General features: G+C 40.7%; 1 protein-coding gene across 5 annotated transcripts in view; it reads left to right on the top strand.

Moving 5' to 3' along the window:
- SPATA13 (spermatogenesis associated 13) overlaps positions 1-22,165 on the top strand; it is a 328,178-nt gene that overhangs the window by 37,892 nt on the left and 268,121 nt on the right. For all 5 annotated transcript variants that reach the window (XM_034664992.1, XM_034664989.1, XM_034664988.1 and 2 more), the window contains one exon: positions 2,723-2,758. In XM_034664992.1, the coding sequence (XP_034520883.1) occupies positions 2,723-2,758 (36 nt within the window). The remainder of the gene's footprint in view (positions 1-2,722; positions 2,759-22,165) is intronic.

The raw sequence follows: 22,165 nt of genomic DNA, 5'->3' as shown, positions 1-22,165 counted from the left end.
TGAGGAGTGCTTACTCCAAAATTGATTCCCAGAGTTATTAAATGTTTCTTTTCTTTTCTTCCTTCCTTCCTTCCTTTCTTTAAGTAGGCTCCACACCCAGCATGGAGCCCAGCATGGGGCTTGAACTCATGACCCTGAGATCAAGGCCTGAGCTGATATCAGGAGTCAGATGCTTCACAGACTGAGCCACCAGGCACCCATTAAATGTTTCTTTTGGAAAGTATTCAGAGAACATCAGTTAACGCCTTATCAATTGACCTTTCACTGCCAGGTACCAGATGAACTGGACACGATAAGAAAACTCTTTCTTTAAAGTGCATGTCAATAAACATGAAATTTCAGGGGTAACCCTGCCTCCAAGCTCATTTCTTCCCCTGAAGGCCCTTCTCTCCCAGGGGCTGATTTATCAATAGCACAAATAGGACCGTGTCCCAGGAGGCTGTCGTCCTTCAGGATGGGTTCTAAACTCGCAAGCAAGCCGTCTACATCTGTCTGCTTCTTGAGCTTCGCTTGGTGCCCCTGCTGCTGCTCAGGCTTCTGCTCAGGCCATTGGTAGTCACTCGCGGTTCCCGCAGACAGCTCCCCGCACAGCAGCAGCTCCAAACCACCTGCCCCACCCGTGCCCTCTAAGTCCTGCCCCCACCCCCTGACCCCCGCTGTCCTCTTGGTCCACGAGGTCCCCGGGTCCATCAGCGGGCCTCATAGGCACCCCCTCCTGCAGGATGGCTTTTTCGAGCCAACCTTCTAGAGTCCCTGTAGTGGCAAAATCTAAATAATTGAAACAAAGTTAATTTTGCTTAGAGATAATTTACTATCCAGGAAGGATACGTTCTCGGTTTAGTGAGACTTTGTCATGGAGCCAGAGCACAGTTTTGTTTTCCCACAACCCCCTGTGTGCTGGCTTCAGCCTTCCCGTGTGAAGACAGTGCTCTCTGATGTCACCTGTACCCTCAGCCCTACAGTGATGGGGAGGGCACAGGCAGTGTGTGTGAGGGGTGCTGGCTGTGGTGACAACTATCTGGGTCCTGAGCCCCACAGTAAAATGGCAAGAACCCCAACCCAAGCCCTTCCATCCCCCGGCAGGATTTGGGACACCTTGTGCATTTTCCTCCGCTGTTCTTACAGTCCGTCAGTCCTTGGTCTTGGCTTGTGGCTTTATCCCTCTGCTCTGCTGCTGGGCGGTTTCTCCTGATGGGGCAGGCGACCCCAGTGGGACGTGGATCTGTTCTGTCGCGTGGTCAGCACTCCTCCTCTGACATGGCTCTAGTCACTCTGAAGGGCAGTAGTGCCCTTCCTGTAGCCGGGATAGCTGTGTCCCAGCAGAGCTGCGGTTCTCAGCAGTGGCCAATTGGGAATTCTTCCCATTTCTAACCGCACCCTGGGTGTTGCACTAATTTTATTTAACTGGCTTCCAACTTTCTTGAGCTCTTGCTGAAGGATCCTGGAACATCCATCCAGCTGGGTGGGAAGGTGATACAAACGACGCCCATACCATTGAGCTTAAAATGCCCTTTCTGTGCCCACAACCAGGGTGTCATTGGGCTGACCTTGACTCCACTGACTACCCAAGCCCGCTCCATTTCCCAGGGCCCCGTGCACAGCCCAAGGACCTGAGCACCCTCCACCTGCTCCCCTTCCTTCGCTCTTACCCTCAGCAGCTATTGCATGGAGTACTCTCTCTTCCAGAAGTTTTGTTGTGTCCTTGTTCAGAGAGGAGCCCTATAGGACACTTGAGGCTATGGGGTGTGCAGTATGTCACACAGTTCCAGCAATAGGGTAGCAGATCTGTCCCCACACTGCCTGGCCCCCCAGCATGGGAATAAAGACATGAGAAGTCACATGTGTGCAGAGACAGCGGCCTCATTCACGCCTGTGTTACTCGCACCGAGGCCCACAGCCAGCAGTCACTAAATATGTGTCAGATTGGCAAAGGAGAGAGCGAATAGGTAGCTGGCCACCCAGATGGTACGATGAACATAAATTAGCACGATCGTAACTAAGAAGTGGCAGGCAGTTCCAGAAAAGTGTGCTTTCTGAAGGTGAGAGATGGTGATGAGCTCCAGAAGGCTGGAATGAGGCCATAGGGACAGGGGAGCGGAAATTCTTTCCGGATCGTGAGCCAGGGGAGAGAGCCTAGTAAGTATCTGTAAAGGAGCAAGGATGCCTGAGAAACTGTCCAGTCCTGAGAGCAAGTCCCCAAAATAAAAACAAACATTTGCATGTGCTTACAACGTGTCAGACTTTGCTCTAAACCCTTTATCTACATGAATTCATTTAGTTCTCACTCAATTCTCTGCTGCTACCCGGGAAGAGAGATTTCATAACTGCCCTGGGTCCTGCAGCAAGAAACGGTGGTCTGGGATTTGACCCTCTGCGCTCTGGCTTTGGAGCCCATGCACTTAGCCAGAGACCGACGGATCTGAAACCCAGGGCTCATAGTGATACACTAACACAGCCAGAACCATGTGGCTGCTGCCTGATCCAAGTAGGCTGTGTAGAATGCATCATTTTCTCAGTGCTGTTAAAATCTGCTCTTAAGGCCATGTGAGAGGTGTGTGTGTGTGTGTGTCTGTGTGTGTGCAAATGTATACACATGTATGTATACGTGTTTTTTCTTTATGTATTTTTTTCAGGTCCAACAGAGAACTAACATTTGAATTTAAGTTCAAGTAATGTTTCACACATCTGTGTACTAACAGCACATCTTTCCCTTCATTTCCAGGACTTGTCCTTACGAGTCTCCAGCGCTCCAAACCTGGTAAGAAGGGCTTTCAGCCCTCCGTCCCCTCCCCCACCCCACTGTCTCTTCTGGAGTCTCAGACTGATAGCTTCCTACTTTTCCTGACTTTCAGCATATACCTTCTGTCAGGGCCCGTGGATGACATCTTCCTTTTCGAAGTTAGGCCTCCTCTTACTATAATTTTAGGCCGTAAATGAACTCTATTAATCTGCAGTATTGCCACCAAATATTCTGCTATTGTGGCTAATCCATTTGTAGGCAAACTTGGGGATGATTTTATTTTGTAAGTAAATGCAAATTAGTCCCCTCATGCCAATGGAAAACCGAACATGTGATTTCTTCCGTTTTAAAGATATTTGAGTGTGATAAAAACCAGGGAGTGTTTTGGGGCTTTTTGTTTTTTATCAGATGGATATACGCTTAGAGTTTAACACATAAGTATATATGTAACATATTTATGTCTTGTTATAAATTAAGTTGTTTTAACAACCACTTCATGTTTGTAAGGCCAAAATATCTTTTCTGATGGACAGATAGAAATGTTACAAAAGATCATGTTTTTCATCTCAGCATTATTTATAGCCATGATTTACCCACTGGGGCTAACTAAAGACTACCAAGTAAAGAATCTAAGGAAGGCCATTTAGGTCTTGAATGAAGTATCTTTCTGTATTCCTTATTCTCCAGCTAAAGTGGATGACAGCTCCTGGGAAGCTTTAACTGAACTAAACAATGCAAAATTTAGGAAATCCAATTTGAGATTACATTTACAGGTCAGAAACCCAATGTCTACGCATCAATAGCCATTGGTGACAGGTAAGGTGCAGCTCATTAGCAAGTGATCAGCTAGCTGGCTTGGTTGAACTTTACTGATTTCGTGCACCATCAATCTTACCTGATGTTTTGCCATTTACCATTGACCTGAGATAAAGTCCAATATTTTGTTTACTTGATGCATTTTTTGACTTTTTAACTATTTGTATTTGTGGAAAAAATTACATGCTGGCATTTGGGTTCCCAAGTTTGTGCATACTCTGTGAGTGGATTACCACACGCTTTTATATCTTTCTTCAGAGTCTTTCGGTGTACACTCAGATGAAAAGAAATTACGATAAACTCTTTAAAAGTTATCCGGCCTGTTTTATAATGTTTTTAATAATGGGGAATATTGAATATTTTTTTTAAAGATTTTATTTTTATTTATTCGACAGAGAGAGAGACAGCCAGCGAGAGAGGGAACACAAGCAGGGGGAGTGGGAGAGGAAGAAGCAGGCTCATAGCAGAAGAGCCCGATGTGGGGCTCGATCCCATAACGCCAGGATCACGCCCTGAGCTGAAGGCAGAGGCTTAACCACTGTGCCACCCAGGCGCCCCGGGAATATTGAATATTGAAGCCTCCCTGACTGGGTGGACTTCAGTGGGCGTATTGTCATAATTCAGGGAAAGTGAATGTGTTTCTAAAGGAGGATCCCCAAAGTTATATAATTTTTATTAATGAAAGAGAAAAAAGAGTATGCATTTTTATAACCTACTGTAGAATAACTACAAATTCAATAGCCATAGAACTAGTTGCAATTTCTACATGCTTTTTGTTTTGTTTTGCTTTTTGGTAAGCTCATGATTTAAAAAATCTCTTATCTAGCAATAATTTATGTGTATTTTAAAGCATTTTTAATGTCACATGCTAAATGATTATCTAATTTGTAATGTATATGTGTGTTCTCCTTTTTTTCTCTTGTGCATCCTTCCCAATTAGAATAAATGTCATTAATGAAAATGCTTCTCTGAGGTCAGATTTTATATAAAAATACAACTACAGAAGGGAAACCATCAAACTGTTCACAAAACTTATGGTGCTCAGAAGTAATTGTTGGAATCCTAGACAACAATGGGAATCCAAGGGGAAAGAGACATTCTGGATACAAGAAAAGCGTCTATTAAATAGATATTTTATTTTCTCAAACGAGGCCATGTTGGCAATGACAGATGTAGATTTCAGTGTTGCCCCTCTCTTTCTTCTCCTCCTCTCTGGAGTCAGGAAGGACCAGGGAGGTTAGGATCCCCACCCCTTTCTCCCTGGAGTCCTTCTGGAGAGCCTCCTGGCCAGCTGGAGCTCTTTGTGCAGTGCCAGAAGTCAGACACTTCCTCTGTCCTGAAGCTTAGCCTCTCACTGCGTGATGCGCTGACTCGGGAAGGAACCCCACCACAGAGCCTGGAGACCCACCCACAGCCAGACCTTGACCTCCTTCAATCAGCTTTTCCCTTTATGGCAGAAACCCCTAGATCATAGGCTTGGTGACTTGAGGGATTTGGACCTTGTTAAGAGCTGTACTTTGGGGGTTTAACGTTTTGCATTTTACTTGGTTCCTTGTTTTAAACTGTTCCATTTCAGACTTGAGCATTTGATTGTATAGTTAGAATGCTTGAGCTTTTAAACTTATTTGCAATTGGTATTGTTCCAAATTTTGGAAAAAACAAAAATAGAGTGTTATATATATTGTCACTGAGTTCCAAGGTACATTCATTCTCATGTACTGAAAATATATATGTGACTTTCTGAAAGCTTGCTTTTTCACCTTAATCCAATATTTATTAATATTTAAATTAAAATCTCAATTTTTTAAAAAGCAGATTTATAGTCCTTTGAGATGGAAACCATTGACCTATAATTGCTTCTATTTACTCTTCACATAAAAAATGACACCTTTATGCCAAATAAAATTTACCATTCAGGGGTGCCTGGGTGGCTCAGTCGTTAAGCGTCTGCCTTCAGCTCAAAGTGTGATCCCGGAGTCCTGGGATCGAGCCCCACATCAGGCTCCTCTTCTGGGAGCCTGCTTCTTCCTCTCCCACTCCCCCTGCTTGTGTTTCCTCTTTTGCTGGCTGTCTTTCTCTCTGTCAAATAAATAAATAAAATCTTTGAAAAAAATTTACCATTCAGTGGTAATTAACTTTTAACATCAAAACTGAAATGGAATGAGAATCACTTCAAATTTAAGTTCCAAAACTAAAAGGAAATTGTTTTAACTCTGGAGGCCAGCAAGCGCAATTGCCTACAGAGGCCACGAGAGGGAGCTGTTGAATCTTAAACTAAATATATTTGCATTTCAACAAACCTTTGGGTAAACCATCCAGATAATCTGGTCTATACAATATAATGCAATGTAATAAGCGGTAGCATGGTTTTCATTCCTATTAGAACAAAATTTATGCATCTATTGAAGAGGTACTGCAGTTAAATTCAACAAATACTTTAGAGCGCATCTTATTTATAAGGCATTCTCTTCTAAAAAGGGATATAAGGATAAATAATTCAAATGGTTCATAAGCACATGTGTATGTCTGCGTATGTATACTTGCATTACGAAGTAGGACATAATATAAAAGAACCAGAAGAAAGAAAGGAAATACCATGAAGTTTCTAAAGAGAGAGCCCACATCACGCAAGGCAGGATGGAGGAGGTGGCATTTAAGGGTGCACATGGGCGTACTCCAGGGGTGTGACAGTTGGAGATGGGAAAATATGCCAAGTGCAGAGCACAGCATAAGTAAAGGAATTTTGGAGAACCCTGAAAATTCCTTTTTGCTTGAAGCATAGGTTGTGTAAAGGTAATTAAAGGAATACCAAGCAGGAAAGGCAGGTCAGGATGCCTTGTGATCCCATGTAAATGCTGGAGGGCGTATTTGTACCTAATTGCTCTGAGTGTCGAAGTGTGGCCAAAGGAAATCTTAGCCGGCACATGCAGAAGCATGACTGAGAAGTGTATCATCTACTATCTATGCTGGTGGTTTGGGGCCTCAAAACCATCCACTATTTTAATAACGTTTAGGTCAGGGTGGCTAGATTTAATAAAATGCTATAAAGTTCACTGTTTGTTAGGCATTACTTACCAAATATCTGTCAAGCACATACTAGAATATTTTTTAAAGATTTATTTATTTATTTATTCGAGAGGAGGGGGAGGGGCAGAGGAAGAGAGAATCTCAAGCTGACTCCCTGCTGAGCGGGGAGCCTGATGCGGGGCTTGATCTCTTGTCCTGAGATCATGACCTGAGCTGAAAATAAGAGCTAGTTGGGCTATCCAGATGCCCCAGGTTCTTAGAAAACGTTAATATTTCTTAATTACAGTATTCTGAACCTGCTAAAGCATTTGTAATTTTTTCAAAAGTCATTGAAAGTGATTTTCTTTTAAAAAATTGTTAATAGAAATGCCTGCTTCTTAGAGTACTTGTGGTAACTTTAAAAATTCAAAACAATTTTTTTTAAGAGTTAAAACAAAACAGAAACTATCTACAGGAAGTGGGATGAACTTCATCCTGAAGTTTTCTGACCTCCAGTGCAAGGCAGGCAACACTGTGGTCCACGTTGTTTGCATTTGATGAATCCATCTGCCGAATCAGAAGTTTTCTTGGAATTACACTTCAGCAAAAATTTGTAGTGTAGGCTCTTATGTTAAAAGAACATTGAGTAATGTGCCAGACAATAACTTCAGTTGTTTCTAAAAAACACATAGAGGTTGTTCAATCCCATTTGGATCCTTTATAAAGATAGACATTAAGGTATGGCTCAAGTAATTCATTTCTCTGGAAAGTAGAGATAACATGATCCTGACAGCTTACTTTTTGGTTGTAAGATTTAGAGAGAAAATTAGGGAATAATGAGTGATGTCTCATAGTGTGATAGGTGGAATAATTTCACCCCAAGCCCCAAAGTTGTCCATGCCCTAATCCCTGGAAGCTAAGCATACTACTTTATATGGCAAAGAGGGAGTAAGGGTGCTCACCAGCTGACGCTAGAACAAGGGGATGATCCTGGATTATCCGGTGGGCCCAATCACAAGTGTCCTTAAAAGTGGGAAGAGGAAAGCAGAAGAGTAGGTCAGGGGAATTCTGTGTGAGGACTTGATCTGACATTGCTGGTTTTGCAGGTGGAGGAGGGGCTGGGAGCCCAGGAATGTGGGGGACATCTAGAAGCCGGGGAAGGCAAGGATATTCTTCCTTTGAGCCTCCAGGAAAGAATGCAGCCCTGCCGACACCTTAATTTTAGCCCTGTAAGACCCCTGTTGGGCGTTTAACCTACAGAATTGTAGGTGACAAGTCTGTGTTCAAGCCACCAAGTTTGTGGTAATTTATTACAGCAGCAATAGAAAGCTAATGTACATGGACCCTCTCTAATATCCCTATCAGTTCATGATAAAATCCCCCGATTTCCTGTCATGCGGATATTTCATGTTAGTGTATGGGAGCTGTGAGCTTCCGTTACCAGGACTGAGGGGATGAAAATGGCCAACGTGTGGGAGAGGTTTGTGGATCGTATGCTGTGAAAGTCTATGAATCTGAACAACGTACACTGGTAGAAGAGTGGCCAAGGGAGACTGACCAGATGCACCTTGGACTAAACTCCATCCCTGTATCTATAACTTGCCAACCCATGTGTTGCCTTGGGATTCTTCAAACTTAGGACTGTGAAAGCTGAATTCTGCAGATTCCCAGACCTTGGGAGATACTTAAATATTTATTGAATGGATGGCTGGATGGATGAGCAGATGGATGGATAGATGGATGGATGCATGGATGGATAGATGGATGGATGCATGGATGGATGGATGGATGGATGCATGGATGGATGGATGGACGGATGAGGAGGTTAAGGGGTAAAGATGAACCAAATGGTTAAAGAAGAAACACTACGTCATTCTCCTAGGTTGTGGTCGTGACAAGAGCAGCCACATACATGAACGGGGGTCCTATCTGGAAGTTAGTGACCCAGTGCCCTGAGTCCCCTGCCACTAGAGATCTTCTGGTGGCTGCACAGCACCACTCCTGCAGAACAGCGGACACAGCAGCTGCTGTGTTATCATTAGGTACTGAATGTGCTACGCAGTAAGTTCTTTTTAAACATTTGTCATGTTTTTATAAATATTTGTAATGCAAAAGAATATGCATCGTGTGTGTTATGATGCATTATAATAAACTGAACATCTGGAGCCCCCCTGTACCTTAAGAAATAGGACATTATAAATATCAGGAGTTCCCTGCACAGTGGTCTCTGATTGTGCACCCTGTCTTCTCTCAAAAGGGAGTCAGGATTCTGAACATTGGTTTTTTAAATTTCTTATTTATTTTTTTATTTTTTAATTCCAGTATAATTAATGTACAGTGGTATATTAATTTCAGGTGTACAATACAGTGATTCAACAATTCTGTACATTACTCTGTTCTCACCAAGATAAGTGTGCTCTTAATCCCCATCCATCACCTATTTCACCCATTTGCCTCCCCTCACCACCAGTTTGTTCTCCATAGTTAAGAGTCTGTTTTTCCTTTTCTCTCTTTCTGTGTTTTTTTTTCTTAAATTCCACGTATGAGTGAAATCATATGGTATTTGTCTTTCTCTGACTGAATTATTTCATTTTGCATTATACCCTTTAGATCCATCCATGTTGTTGTAAATGGCAAGATTTCATGCTTTATGGCTGAGTAATATTCCATTGTATGTATAAATCACATCCTCTTTATTAATTCATCTATTGATGGACACTTGGGCTGCTTCCATATCTTAGCTATTGTAAATAATGCTGCTATAAACATAGGGGTGCATATATCTTTTCAAATTAGTGTTTTCGTATTCTCTGGGTAAATTCCTTGTAGTGGAATTACTGAATCATAGGTTAATTCTATTTTTAATTTTTTGAGGAACCTCCATATTGTCTGTGGCTGCACCAGTTTGCGCTCCCACCAACAGTGCAAGAGGGTTCCTTTTTCTCCACATGCTTTCCAACTCTTGTTGTTTCTTTTGTTTCTATTTTAGCCATTCTCACAGGTGTGAAGTGGTTTTGATGTGCATTTCCCTGATGATGAGTAATGTTGAGCATCTTTTCAGGTGTCTGTTGACCATCTGCATATCTTCTTTGGAGAAATGTCTTCTGCCCATTTTTAATTGGATTATTTGGGGTTTTTTGGTGTTGAGTTGTATAAGTTCTTTATATATTTTGGATACTAACTCCTTATTGGATATATCTTCTCCCACTTCTGAATATTGTTTTTAATTCTCTTTTCTTTATTGTTTTACCATAAATATCTATGTTCCTGAGCAATATGTATCTCAATTTTTGCTTTTTTTTTTTTTTAAGAGAGAGTGCACGCAAGTCGGGGGGGGGTTGCTGCAGAGGGAGAGGGAGAGAAAATCTTAAGCAGGCTCCATGCCCAGTGCAGAGCCCAATGCAGGGCTCGATCTCATGACCCTAAGATCATCCCCTGACCCAAAATCAAAAGTCAGATGCTTAATCAGCTGAGCCATTCAGGTGCCCCAATTTTTGCTTATTTTTAAAAATTTTATTAAAATGTATCATAGTATATGCATTCTCCTCATTGCTTTTCATACTGATGCTTGAAGTAATAGTGCATCCATTTTCTCTGCTTTAAAGTATTTCACTGTACTTTTATCCCAAATGTTTGTATATGTATCTATATTATTCTATGAATAAACATTTGAGTTGTTTCCAGTCTTAACGGTTGCAGACATGCTTCTATGAATATTTCATACAGGTCTCCCAGAATCCATGTACAAATTTCTTTAGGGAGTACACTTAGAAATTGCTGGGTCATAGTGGAGTTGTATGTTCAGCTTTTAAAAAGAACCCTAAACTCTTTTCCAAAGTAGTCATACCAATTTATACTTAAAACCAGTGGTAGGTACAACTTCTTTTTGCTCTAAATCCTTATTAAAAGTCAATATTTTCAGTTTTCAAATGTCTATAATTTGGTGGGATATAAAATTATATCTCATTAAGATTCGCATTTTCCTTTTTGTGACTTCCAATGAAGTTGAGCATCTTTTCTTTTTTTTTAAGGTTTTGTTTTTAGGTAATCTCAACAACCCTACATGAGGCTTGAACTCACAACCCCGAGATCAAGAGTTGCACGCTTCCCTGACTGAGCCAGCCAGGTGCCCCATGCATCTTCTCATATAATTATTAGCCATTTACATTCCTTTCCAATAAAATGTCTGATCATATATTTTGTCCTTTTTTAAAATACTGGCTTGCTTATTCTTTATATATTTTGGATACTAACTCATTGTTGGTTATACAGCTTCCAAATATCTTCTCCCTATTGTGTGACTTATTACTTCACCTATTTTTATCGTGAGATGGAAGTTTCAGAACAGAAGTTCTTATGTATTCATTCTTTTTCCTTTTATGATTAGTGCTTTTTGTGAGTTAAGAAGTTCTTTCCTATCTGACAGTCATATAGTCTCCTCCAAATAGCCTTCCTTCTAAAAGTTTGAAGTTTTATGTCTTTAACATTAGGGCACAGAAATTATTATTTGTTTGGTATGTGGAGAGGTGGGAGGTATGCAGTGAAGTAGAGATCCTCTCCTATCTTCCAGATCTGTTTCAGTGTTTTTTATTCTTTTTCTGTTCTGTGGTTGAGTTTGGGTAAGATAGGATTATTTGATCCTTTAATGTTTAGTACAATGGTTTATAATAGTGTGTGTAGGAATTGGTTACAAAACAACTGTTCTTTTTATAGGTAGGTTTTAAATGACTGATTCACTTTTTTTAACGGCTGTGGGTATTGTTTCTTAAGTCAGTTTTCTATTTTTTTTCCCTAGTCATATGTGCATTTTGTTTGTGTTTTCAAATGCATGGGCAAAAAATTGATTATAGTGTATAGTCTTACCTTTTAGATCTGTGCTATATTGCTGTCACATCACTTTGCTGATATTCTTTGTATTACCTTTTTTCTTTCTTTTTTTACTTTAAAAAAAAAGTATTTTTATTTTTTTAAATTTAAGTTCTAGTTAATTCAATATTGGTTTCATGAGTAGAGTTCGGTGGTTCATTACTTACATATGACACCAGTACTCATCATAACAAGTTCCCTCCTAAATGCTCATCACCCATCTAGCCCATCCCCTACCCACCTCCCTCCATCAACCCTCAGTTTGTTCTCTGTCCTTAAGAGTATCTCATGATTTGCCTTTTTTCTTGATTAATCTTGCTAGAATTTATTAATCTTATTAATATTTTCAAAGAGTCAACTTGTGACTTTATTATTCCTCTAATGTATCGTTGTCTTCTGTTTCATGAATTTCAGCTCTTATCTTTAGAATAATACCTGGTGCAGAGTAAACAATAGACAAGTGCTTTCCCCCTCACCCCCCACCCCTGCCTTCCTCTTTCTCTTCCACCTCTTAAACTTCATGTACCTATTAAACACCATAAACTTTGATAAAAAAATATTTTTGTTATAATTCAGTTTTAGTTGTTTCTAATTTCCATTATACTGTTTATCTGATACATGAATTCTTTGTTTTGTAATTTCTATACATATAGGAGAGGTTTTTTTAGTATTTTAAAAATTGATTTATCACTTAATTATATTGTGATCACAAATGTGGTCTATTTGATATCAATTTCTCAAAATTTGTAAGACCTGGTTTATGGTCTAATATGTGTTTTTATAAATATTGTTTTGTTTTTATCTCCACAGGTTAGACTATTAATACTATCTTATACTATTGATAATTGTTTAGATTTACTTACATAGTTACCTCTTTCTTGGCTTATCATTCCTTTTTGCATCTGGTCTCATTTTGTCTGTGCGGTAGTAAGTTCTTCTGAAGGTCTTTTAGGGACTGTCTTTTGTTGGTATACAGTCCCCAATTTATCGGAATGTATCTGTTTATCTGAAAATGTCTCTATTTTGCCATAATTCTTAGAAGATAGTTTTGCTGAGTGCATAATTCTAGATTGATGGTTGTGTTTCTCCTAGTGCCTTATAGATGATATTCTTCAGGGGTCCATGGTTGCGGCTGTGAAGTCAGTTGAGTGTCTAATTAGATACAAGATAATATCTTTTTCACCAGCTGCTTTTGAATTTCTTCTTTGGCTTTGGCGTTCTTCAGTTCTTTTGTAATGTTTGTTTATTGTTTTAAAGTGCTCTTGCTTGGTATTCTTTATGATGCTTAATTCTGAGGATTTATCAATCCTCAAAACTACTATCAGTTTTGGAAAATTCTGATCTCTTCTCCTTTTGGAATTTCAGTCAAATGTTTGTTGGTTCTTCTTACTCAAGCATTGGTATTCTTTACTTACCCTTCGTATTTTTCTTTCTCTTTCTCTGTGCTGGATTCTGGATTCTAGATCATAGATTCTTTATTCAATCATGTCTAATCTGCTATTTAATAGTTTCTCTGAGTTTTTTTGTTTCAATAAGTCTTTATTTTAGAAGTTTGTTTTTTAATGTTTCTGGTCATTTTAAAAATTCTCTTTGCTCATGGTTTCCTCTTTTATTTCTTTTTTTGAAAGATTTTATTTATTTATTTATTTGAGAGAGAGAGAGAGACAGAGATAGCGACAGAGGTAGTGACAGAGAGCACAAGTGGGGAGGAGAAGGAGAAGCACGTTCCCCACTGAGCAGGGAGTCTGCTGCAGGACTTGATCCCAGGACCCCGGGATCATGACCTGAGCAGAAGGCAGAACTGACTGAGCCACCCAGGTGCCTGCTCTTTTATTTCTTTAAACACTTTATTTTCTGTATCTGATCATTCCTATATCTAAAGTCCTGGTGAGTCTATTCCATTATTTTTTTTTCCTGTGGTTCTTCTGTTTCCTTGTGTGGTTTTTTTTATTGTAATGTTATATTTATTTGAAATCTATTTGTGGGAATGTTTTCAGGCCTGGGGTAAAGATACATTTTATAGGATAAAGTTTTTTATTTGATTTTACCAGGCACCTAGGGATAACACAAATTTTGACCTATTTAATATAAATTTTTTAGCTTACAGTTTTTAGACAGATAATGTGAATTCAGGACCCAAATCCATATTAGGTCTGGGTAATAGCCATGGATTCTCAAGGATAGTATTGCCATAAAAAATACAGCGTGCTTTGTTACATTTGAATTTCAAATAAGCGATGAATACATTTTTAGTATAAGTATGTTGTTTATATAAAATAAATAGACTTTATTTTTTAGAGTAGCTTTGGGTTCACAGCAGAATCGCGTATTAACTGAAGGGTTCTCACATACCGCTCCTCCCCATACCCACACCACCTTCCCCCCAACAACATCCCCCACCAGAATGGTCTATTTGCTACAATCAATGAACCAGCATTGACACATTATATCACCCGAAGTCCATAATCTACATTAGGGGCCATTCGTGGTGTACATTCTATTGATTTTGGTAAGTGTATAATGACAGGTAGCTACCATTACAGCATCATAGAGAATAGTTTCATTGCCCTAGAAATCCCTGGCACTCTGTGTTTTTATTTCTAAATGTGGCAACCTGACTCAGGAGAGACTTTTTCCTCTTCTACTGAAAGTCAAGACCAAGACAAATATCTTTCCTGGTCTATTTCTTGGGTAGGGTGTTTATGTTTTCCCCTTATTTCACATTTCTCTGAGGGCATAACCTGTTATGTGGTTTGTCTTTCTGTAGTGGTCTCTGGTTCTCCTCCCACCGAATCCCTTGCCCACCCGTGTTTCCATTAAGTTGAAAGCTTGCACCATCTGGGACTGGAACATGCCTCCAGGCTAGCTGAATGGCCAGTAACTTCTCATTTCCTTGGATTTATCCTATAGCTTTATTCTTGATTTGAGAAGAGTGTTTTACTCTTTTGTGACCTAGTCCATACATTTTTAAAGATTAAAAAAATAATACTGAATCTAAATTTTACAATCTCTAGTCCACTATATTGCCAGCAATGGGAAATTTTAAATCATTTTTTTAAAAAGATTTTATTTATTTATGTGACACAGAGAGGGAGAGAGCACAAGCAGGGAGAGAGGGAGAAATAGACTCCCGGCTGTCGAGCAGGGAGCCGAATGCGGGACTTGATCCCAGGACCCCAGGATAATGACCTCTGCCAAAGCCAGATGCTTAAATAACTGAGCCACTGAGGCGTCCCAGAAAATTTTAAATCTTTACATAGATTCTCTCTTTCAATTCTCACTACCTAATGAAATGGATATACTATTATTATCTCAATTTCACGAAGAAAACTGAGATTCAGAAAGGTTAAATAATTTGCTTAAGCTCACAAAGTAACCACCAAATGCAATCCTAGCTTTTCTAACCTCCAAAACCTATATTTTCACTTAGTTTGCTACATTCACTTCCATTTCTCAATACCTTTTACGGTTCAAAGCAGCAAAAGTGTTAAAGCTTATTTTTATTTATTTATGCAGTTGTGTCCTATTCTTTTAGGCCACCATTAGAACTGCTGCTGGTAGTGGGTGGCATGGATGCTGGTATCAGGACTGGCCTGCAGCGTGGGCAAGACCTCCTGTCTACTGACTTTTCTTGAAGGCTTGGCACAGAGCAAGGTTTTGTCCTGAGCTTTACTGGTTTTGGAAACTCGATTGTTATCGGTTTACCTGGAGCTAATCAGACTCTAGTGTGCTGACTCATGTAGCAAATCATGGGCCAGAACTCCAATATATCAACTTATAGTGGGAGATAGTCCTTTTCAGTGACTAGAATACTTGTATCCACTCTCCAGGGACTTTCCAGATACCCAGACAGTGGGGAAAACTTATCTGTGGCCAGTGGTATGCTTGGCAAACTTTGAATCAGGAGAAGGAAAATTAAGTGACCTAAGAAAACTAAATGGCCTTCAGGCTTATTAGGAATGTCTGATAAAATGAATGTTTCTAGTAAGCAAGATTCCAACCATAAAATACGTCCGTTATGAACATGTATTGGGCATCTGCTTCGTGTCGGTCACCATGGCAGACCCTGTGGATGCAAAGATCAACGAGACAGTGACCGCCCTTGACGAGTTTGTAATCTCCTCTCCCTGAAACAACTCCCACTCAACACTTGAAAATTCTCTTTTTTATGTCTACGTGCAACGATCGTCAGTTAAATCCAGACTTGAGGAAATGGACTTCAGACACCCAGTCACACTTCTGGGTCTCCAAGATGTTCTCGGTACTGACTCTATAAGCTATCTCTTTAGGCGAGTTGCTTCTTTGGGTCAGTCTTCTCCATTTTTAGGTAATCCTGCGCCCACAGTTGTCCTGTGTGCTGAGTACTTGGGACACTGTGGCTTCTTGACAATTACTCGTATGGCAGGTAGCAGGAAGTGGATGCTGTTGGACTCAATCCACCTGTCCATCTGCCAGAGATTTCAGAGGCAGCGATTACAAATATCTTGAGTTTCCTTTTGTGTTTGTTCACAGGGGCGGTGGCCTGTGTGGAAAATCTGTTTACTTATTTCTTCTCTGTCGTAATGGAGGGTATGGAGGCTTTGGGTTGCAAATAAGACAGTACAGATTCGGGCGCATGGGAAAGTCTACTACCCGAGCAGAATGACTTCAAGTACACTTTACGTCTGAGAGTTAAGTGTGTCTAAAATGTAACCAAACTTTTAAATAGGAGCCAACCTAAATGCCCTTGCTACATCAGCGTGGCCTTCCCTAGAGGGTTGTTGCCACAGTTCCGGGTCTGGTTTTCATCCTTATAATTCAGTTTAGTTCAGTAGGTCCGAGACTTCATCTTTGTTTTCTGAGTCACTCAAAGTGGAAATACTGGGGCGTTTGATATAGTCCTGGCTGGGGAGCGTCTGACTCATTTATTTGTTTGAATCAATTTGGGGTAAATTGGAAAGGTTAGCTTAAGGCAACCCTCTTGAGGGGGAGAAAGAAGAAATTCACATTTTATTCAGATAAACAAAGACAGCAGTTCCACTTTTTCAAGATATCTAACTGTTAGGGACTTGTAGCAAGGCCCCAGTGTTAGGGAGCTGATGAAAGTACCCTGCGCCTGCACGGTTGATGGTACATTTAGGAGCATTTAGGAGCAAGACCACTCACCTAACGTCCACACTGCGTGTGAAGCCACCACATTTTAGAGAACTGCTCAGAAAGCAGAACTTCAAAAATCTAATAAAAATGAAAGCCAAAAACAGTCAAGTTGAGAGGCATATAAAAAGCAGCTTTGTGTTTTGACGGGTCCAGAGGGGTCCCTGGGGTTTCCCTCCCATTACTGATGGCCAGATCCTCACTGTATCAGAGATAAACTCATTTCCATTAATGAGTATGCTAATTTGATCTGTGTGTACAAGTCTTTTTGGCATCTTCCCCGACCCAAAGTGTTCTGCTCACTTGCTGGTTTCAACTCAGAATGGTCAATAAACTATTGTTAATATTGTAATTAACTCTGACATGGAGGAAGGGATGAGGGAGCCACTGGCCACAAATCAGCTGTTTCCAGCTTCAGTTTCATGGGGCTCATGAAGGCCCTGCTGCCTGGCCTGGCTTGCAGAGGGACACAGCGCAATGCTGAGTTGCTCCAGGTGCTCTGTGCACCCTCTGGTCTCATCCCAAGTGAAGCGAAGCTATGCTTAGGTTATTGCTTAGTGTGTCACGAGAGAAAATCACCTTTGTCTGGGCTGCATTTCCATCCATTCCACAGCAGGTGAGTCCTACAGTTCAACCGGTGTGCTAGCCTTAGGAAGTCTGTGCCGGGAGAAATGCATTAGAGTGAAGGCAGTGATGGAAGCCACCCATTTGCTTTTGCCATTTATCAAGAATAGTCTTTTCACAAAACAGAAAGGAGGAAGGCAATAGGGAGTTTTCTGTAGCGAGTCCTTATTTAAGGAAGAGGGGACAGTTTATCTACATTGAAATTCTGAGGATTCCACCCTGTTCCTTTCATTGTTGCGGGCAAGCTTTCAACATTTAATTAAGAGTCATAGGCGGTGGCTTCCCCCGCCCACAGAAAAATTCCTTTAAGGAATCACGAGGCCATCAACATTCTGCAGCTGTTTAAAAGACTGTTTAGACTCCCAGAATGATGCTGGGAAATTATTAGATTTATGGTCTTGGGCAAGAAGGGAATTCAAGAATGGGAAAATCAAGTAGCATAACAACCTAAATCCAAACCCGGGGGAACCTTCCTGACATAACCTGCTAATCTGCTCCTCTTAATATAGTTACTGCCAAGTAGCAGAATTTAATGGGAAAAAAGGGGGTTATGGGGCGCCTAGGTGGCGCAGTCGTTAAGCGTCTGCCTTCGGCTCAGAGCGTTCTGGGATCGAGCCCCACATCGGGCTCCTCCACTGGGAGCCTGCTTCTTCCTCTCCCACTCCCCCTGCTTGTGTTCCCTCTCTCGCTGGCTGTCTCTATCTCTGTCGAATAAATAAATAAAATCTTTAAAAAAAAGGGGGGGTTAATATCCTTTCTGCTCTGGATCAAATATAAGACAGGAGACCAAATTCTCCATGAAATTGGTTGGATTCAATCATTTCATGCTGAACGCTGACTTTAGAGTTTGCAGCACTCATGTCTAACGAACCCTCACAGGTCTCGATGGGTAAGGTGACTTAGAAGGCTGGTCCACTTTGCCATCAGTTCGGGCACTCTCTCCCTAAACGACATTTTTAAGCCACCTGGTTTAGCTTTGACCACGGAGATTGGAACAGAGTGGTAAGAACCTTAAAAGCCAGGAGTTCCTGGGCACATAGCCTCACTTAGAAGAAATAAGAAGCAGACATGACGAAAAACACACCAGAGAAGTTAAGACTAACTGGTTGCATGTCACTGAGTTGTATTTAGTTCATATAAGGCAGTCGTTCTCAAACTTGTTGGTCTCAGGATTCCTTTATGCTCTTAAAAATTGAAGAGCCTGGGGGCGCCTGGCTGGCTCAGTCAGTTGAGCATGCGACTCTTAATCTCAGGGTCATGAGTTCAAGCCCAACATTGGGAGCCTAGTTAAAAAAAGAAATTGAAAAGCCTCAAGTGCTTTTGCTTACAATGGACTAAATTACTAATATTTACTATATTTTAAAAAATTGAGAAATTTAAAAAATACTGGTTTATTTTAAAAGCACAGTTGTCACCCTGTTACATAAATAACTTATGAAAATAAGTATATTTTCCAAAAAAAAAAAATTGAGTAAGAAGAGTGGCACTGTTGGGGCCCCTGGGTGGCTCAGTCCGTTAAGTGTCTGCCTTCTGCTCAGGTCATGATCCCAGAGTCCTGGGAGCAAGGTCCGAGTCAGGCTCCCTGCTTTGCGAGGAATGTGCTCTTCCCTCTCACTCTGCCCTTTCTACCTTCCACCCTACTCGTGCTCTGTCTCCCTCTCTTGCTCTCTGTTTCTCTCAAATAAATAAATAAAATCTTTATTTTTTTAATAATAATTTTTTTATTATGTTAGTCACCATACAGTACATCCCTAGTTTTTGATAAATAAAATCTTTAAAAAAAAAATGCGGCTCAGGTCATGATCTTGGAGTCCTGGGATGGAGCCCTGAGTTGAGCTCCCTGTTCAGTGGGGAGCCTGCTTCTCCCTCTCCCTCTCCTTCCTCCCCCACCCTCCCTCTTTTACTCTTTCTCTCTCTCAAATAAATAAATAAATAAAATCTTTAAAAAAAAAAAAGTGGCACTGTTCGGAGTTTTCCAAATCTCTTTAATGTCTAGCTTAATAGAAGATAGGAGTTTCATCTCTGCTTTTGCATTTAATTTGAATCTGTTGCAATATGTTATCTTGGTTGAAGCGTCTGAGGAAATCTGGCCTCACACAGATACAAAAGTGGAAAAAGAAGGAGTATTTAAACAACCCTTTCAAATATGGTGGGTTTGAGTTTCTTGACAAGCGTGGTTTCTTAATGGCGACTCACAGTGTAGAATTGGAAGTCCTATTAGTTTCATATCCATGCTGTTCCATTAAAATCTGTTGTATTTTGTGCTCTCAATGGCTGCTTTACCCGTGCATTACTTGGTAATATCATGCACTGATCACTTGAAAAGTATTGGTTCACTGAATTATGCAGATCTTCCAAACACTGACACACATATCAAGAAAGCACATCTGTTAATATCAACACCAATCTGGTCAGAAAAGTCTTGAGATATTGGAAAGCTGTCAAGCTCATGGTAACGGACAGATTTTCAATAACCTCATTTTTGCTTGGAACTTGAATTTCACTATTGGCAACAAATACCTTCTGTTGTTTTCCTTTCAGGGACTGGGTTTTTCAGAAAATAACCAACAAACCCGAGTCTGAATAACCAGTGTCTATCTGTCAATCCTTCTGTCAAGTAAAAATAGCACACCATGGAAACCAAAGGCTCACAATGCAGACTGTTGCACAAGGGTTTTTTCTACAATTATTATACTTCTGGGTGCAACAGGAGTGCGTTATGAGTACTTTCCATTTTGTCACACAGAATATTAAAAAGGTTGAGATTTAAAGTTTCACTACATCATCATGGACATTCTTAAGTGAAAATGCTTTTGTTTTGTTTTATTTTGTGTTTTGTAACTACAAATACAGGGTAGTGACAAATTTACTGGGACTCCTAGTACAGTTGGGGGTCTTGACTCAGGCCAAGGACCCCATAGCTTTACCCACCACTGCTTTAGTAGCATTGGTACAAATGTCAACACAGTAAACATCAAATGACATCTTCATATTTTATTACGGAAATAATTTTGATCTCTAGGACTCCTTGAAAGTATCTTGGGACCCTTGGGGATCTACAGACCCCACTTGAATACCACTGACTTAAGGCTTCTCAACTCTTGATCTTTTAGAATCATACGAACTTTTCCATTTTGTCCAGTTACAAAACACTTAACTTACGTGGCTCGTCATTCCCATCAAATCAAACCGAATTTGACTCTAGAACTTCCCACCCATGTTTGGCTTAGCCAAGCTCCAGTTTCTTAATTGTCAGATTCAAATATATGCTTTTTATAGAAAATGGTTGGCTCCCCTGAATGAAGTGCCCTGAAAGCCTGTGGTCCATTGACATCATTTTCCTTCTGCTCATTTGTTTTACATTTTGCATTTATGCTCTGAGGAGGAGTTCAAGTTTATTCTCATCGTAACAGAATCACTGTGATAGTCTTTTGGATAAATACTAGGTTCTCTACATTCCTTTTTGTCTTTTTTGAAGATTTTATTTATTAATTTATTTATTTAGAGAGCGTGCACATAAGCAGGGAGAGGCTGAGGGAGAAGGAGAGACAGAACCCCAAGCAGGCTCCATGCTCATCAAGGAGCCCAACATGGGGCTGGGTTTCACAACCCCAAGATCATGACTTGAGCCAAAACCAAGAGTCGGGTTCTCAACCAACTGAGCCACCCAGGCACCCCTCTTTTTTTTTTTAAAGTAAACTCTGTGCCCAATATGGGGCTTGAACTCATGACCCCAAGATCAAGAGTCAGAGGCTCTATGGACTGAGCCAGCCAGGCACCCCTATACTGAGTTTTCTAAAGCAAGTTTGAACCTTGACAGTTCCAGCAGTAGCAAGCTTTTTTTCCACTCTGTTCAAACTTAGAGTTCTTCATTCTCAAAAGAAAAGCAAACTCTCTAATAACAACGAAGCCCTGAAGGAAATCGCTTTGAATTAACTGTGCAAGGAGCATCGTGAAGCTTGAAGAGGGGGGAAGGGCTGGTCCTTCATGAAGGTCGAAGGATTGGAGCCTCTTGAACCAAAAACTCCAGGTGGCTGAAAGGGACCAACCTGATTGTTACAGCAACTTGGAGAAATAAAAGTACAGAATAAGCTTTAAAATAAAAGACATTAGTAAGGAAATTGAAAATAAATCTTTTTTTTTTTTTTAAAGATTTTTTTTATTTATTTATTCAACAGAGATAGAGACAGCCAGCGAGAGAGGGAACACAAGCAGGGGGAGTGGGAGAGGAAGAAGCAGGCCCACAGCAGAGGAGCCTGACGTGGGGCTCGATCCCGCAACGCCGGGATCACGCCCTGAGCCGAAGGCAGACGCTTAACCGCTGTGCCACCCAGGCGCCCCTGAAAATAAATCTTAAAATCTTTCCCCCCTCATTTAGTCATAGCATTTATGGACTGGTTTTCCTTTAAAAAAATGTGATAGAAATCCTAAAATTTAGGAAAGCACATTTTAATTGCGCAGGTGAAAGATTAGACAGGGCTTGCTATGAGAGAAGTTTGAAGATTATAATTAGCTTCATATTAATCATTCAAAGGAGTTTAAATTTATTCGTAAGACCTGGTGACAAGTCCTCAGGTGGCGTCTAAGAATTGGAGCTCTCTCATCCTTTAGACTGCTGTCCCGGCTTGGGGGTGGGGCAGTGGTACATATTCCTGTCCTCTTATCCGTGTTTGATCATATTACCATTGGATCCATTCTTCCCCCAGGATCAGGACTGGCTACAAAATTTGCAAGGCCCAGATCAAAATGAAAATGCTGTCTATTTATTTAAAAAACTATGACCCCTTTTAAGGAGGCAACTGTGGAGCATTAGGCCAATCATGACACCCACTCTGACCAGGAGCCACTGTTGTCCCGAATGCAAGTCACAATAGGACCAACGGGCAAGATGTCGAGATTTCTTCTGAGGCCTCAAAATCCGGATATTTGTAAGGTGACTGTCTTTTAGGGGTGTCTTAGATGCTCCTCTGCCTGGGGCCC

The sequence above is a fragment of the Ailuropoda melanoleuca genome, chromosome 7 (genome assembly GCF_002007445.2).
Source record: "Ailuropoda melanoleuca isolate Jingjing chromosome 7, ASM200744v2, whole genome shotgun sequence".
NCBI lineage: Eukaryota > Metazoa > Chordata > Mammalia > Carnivora > Ursidae > Ailuropoda > Ailuropoda melanoleuca.
Note: the sequence above shows the minus strand (reverse complement) of the source record. Positions and strands in the feature narration are given on the sequence as shown.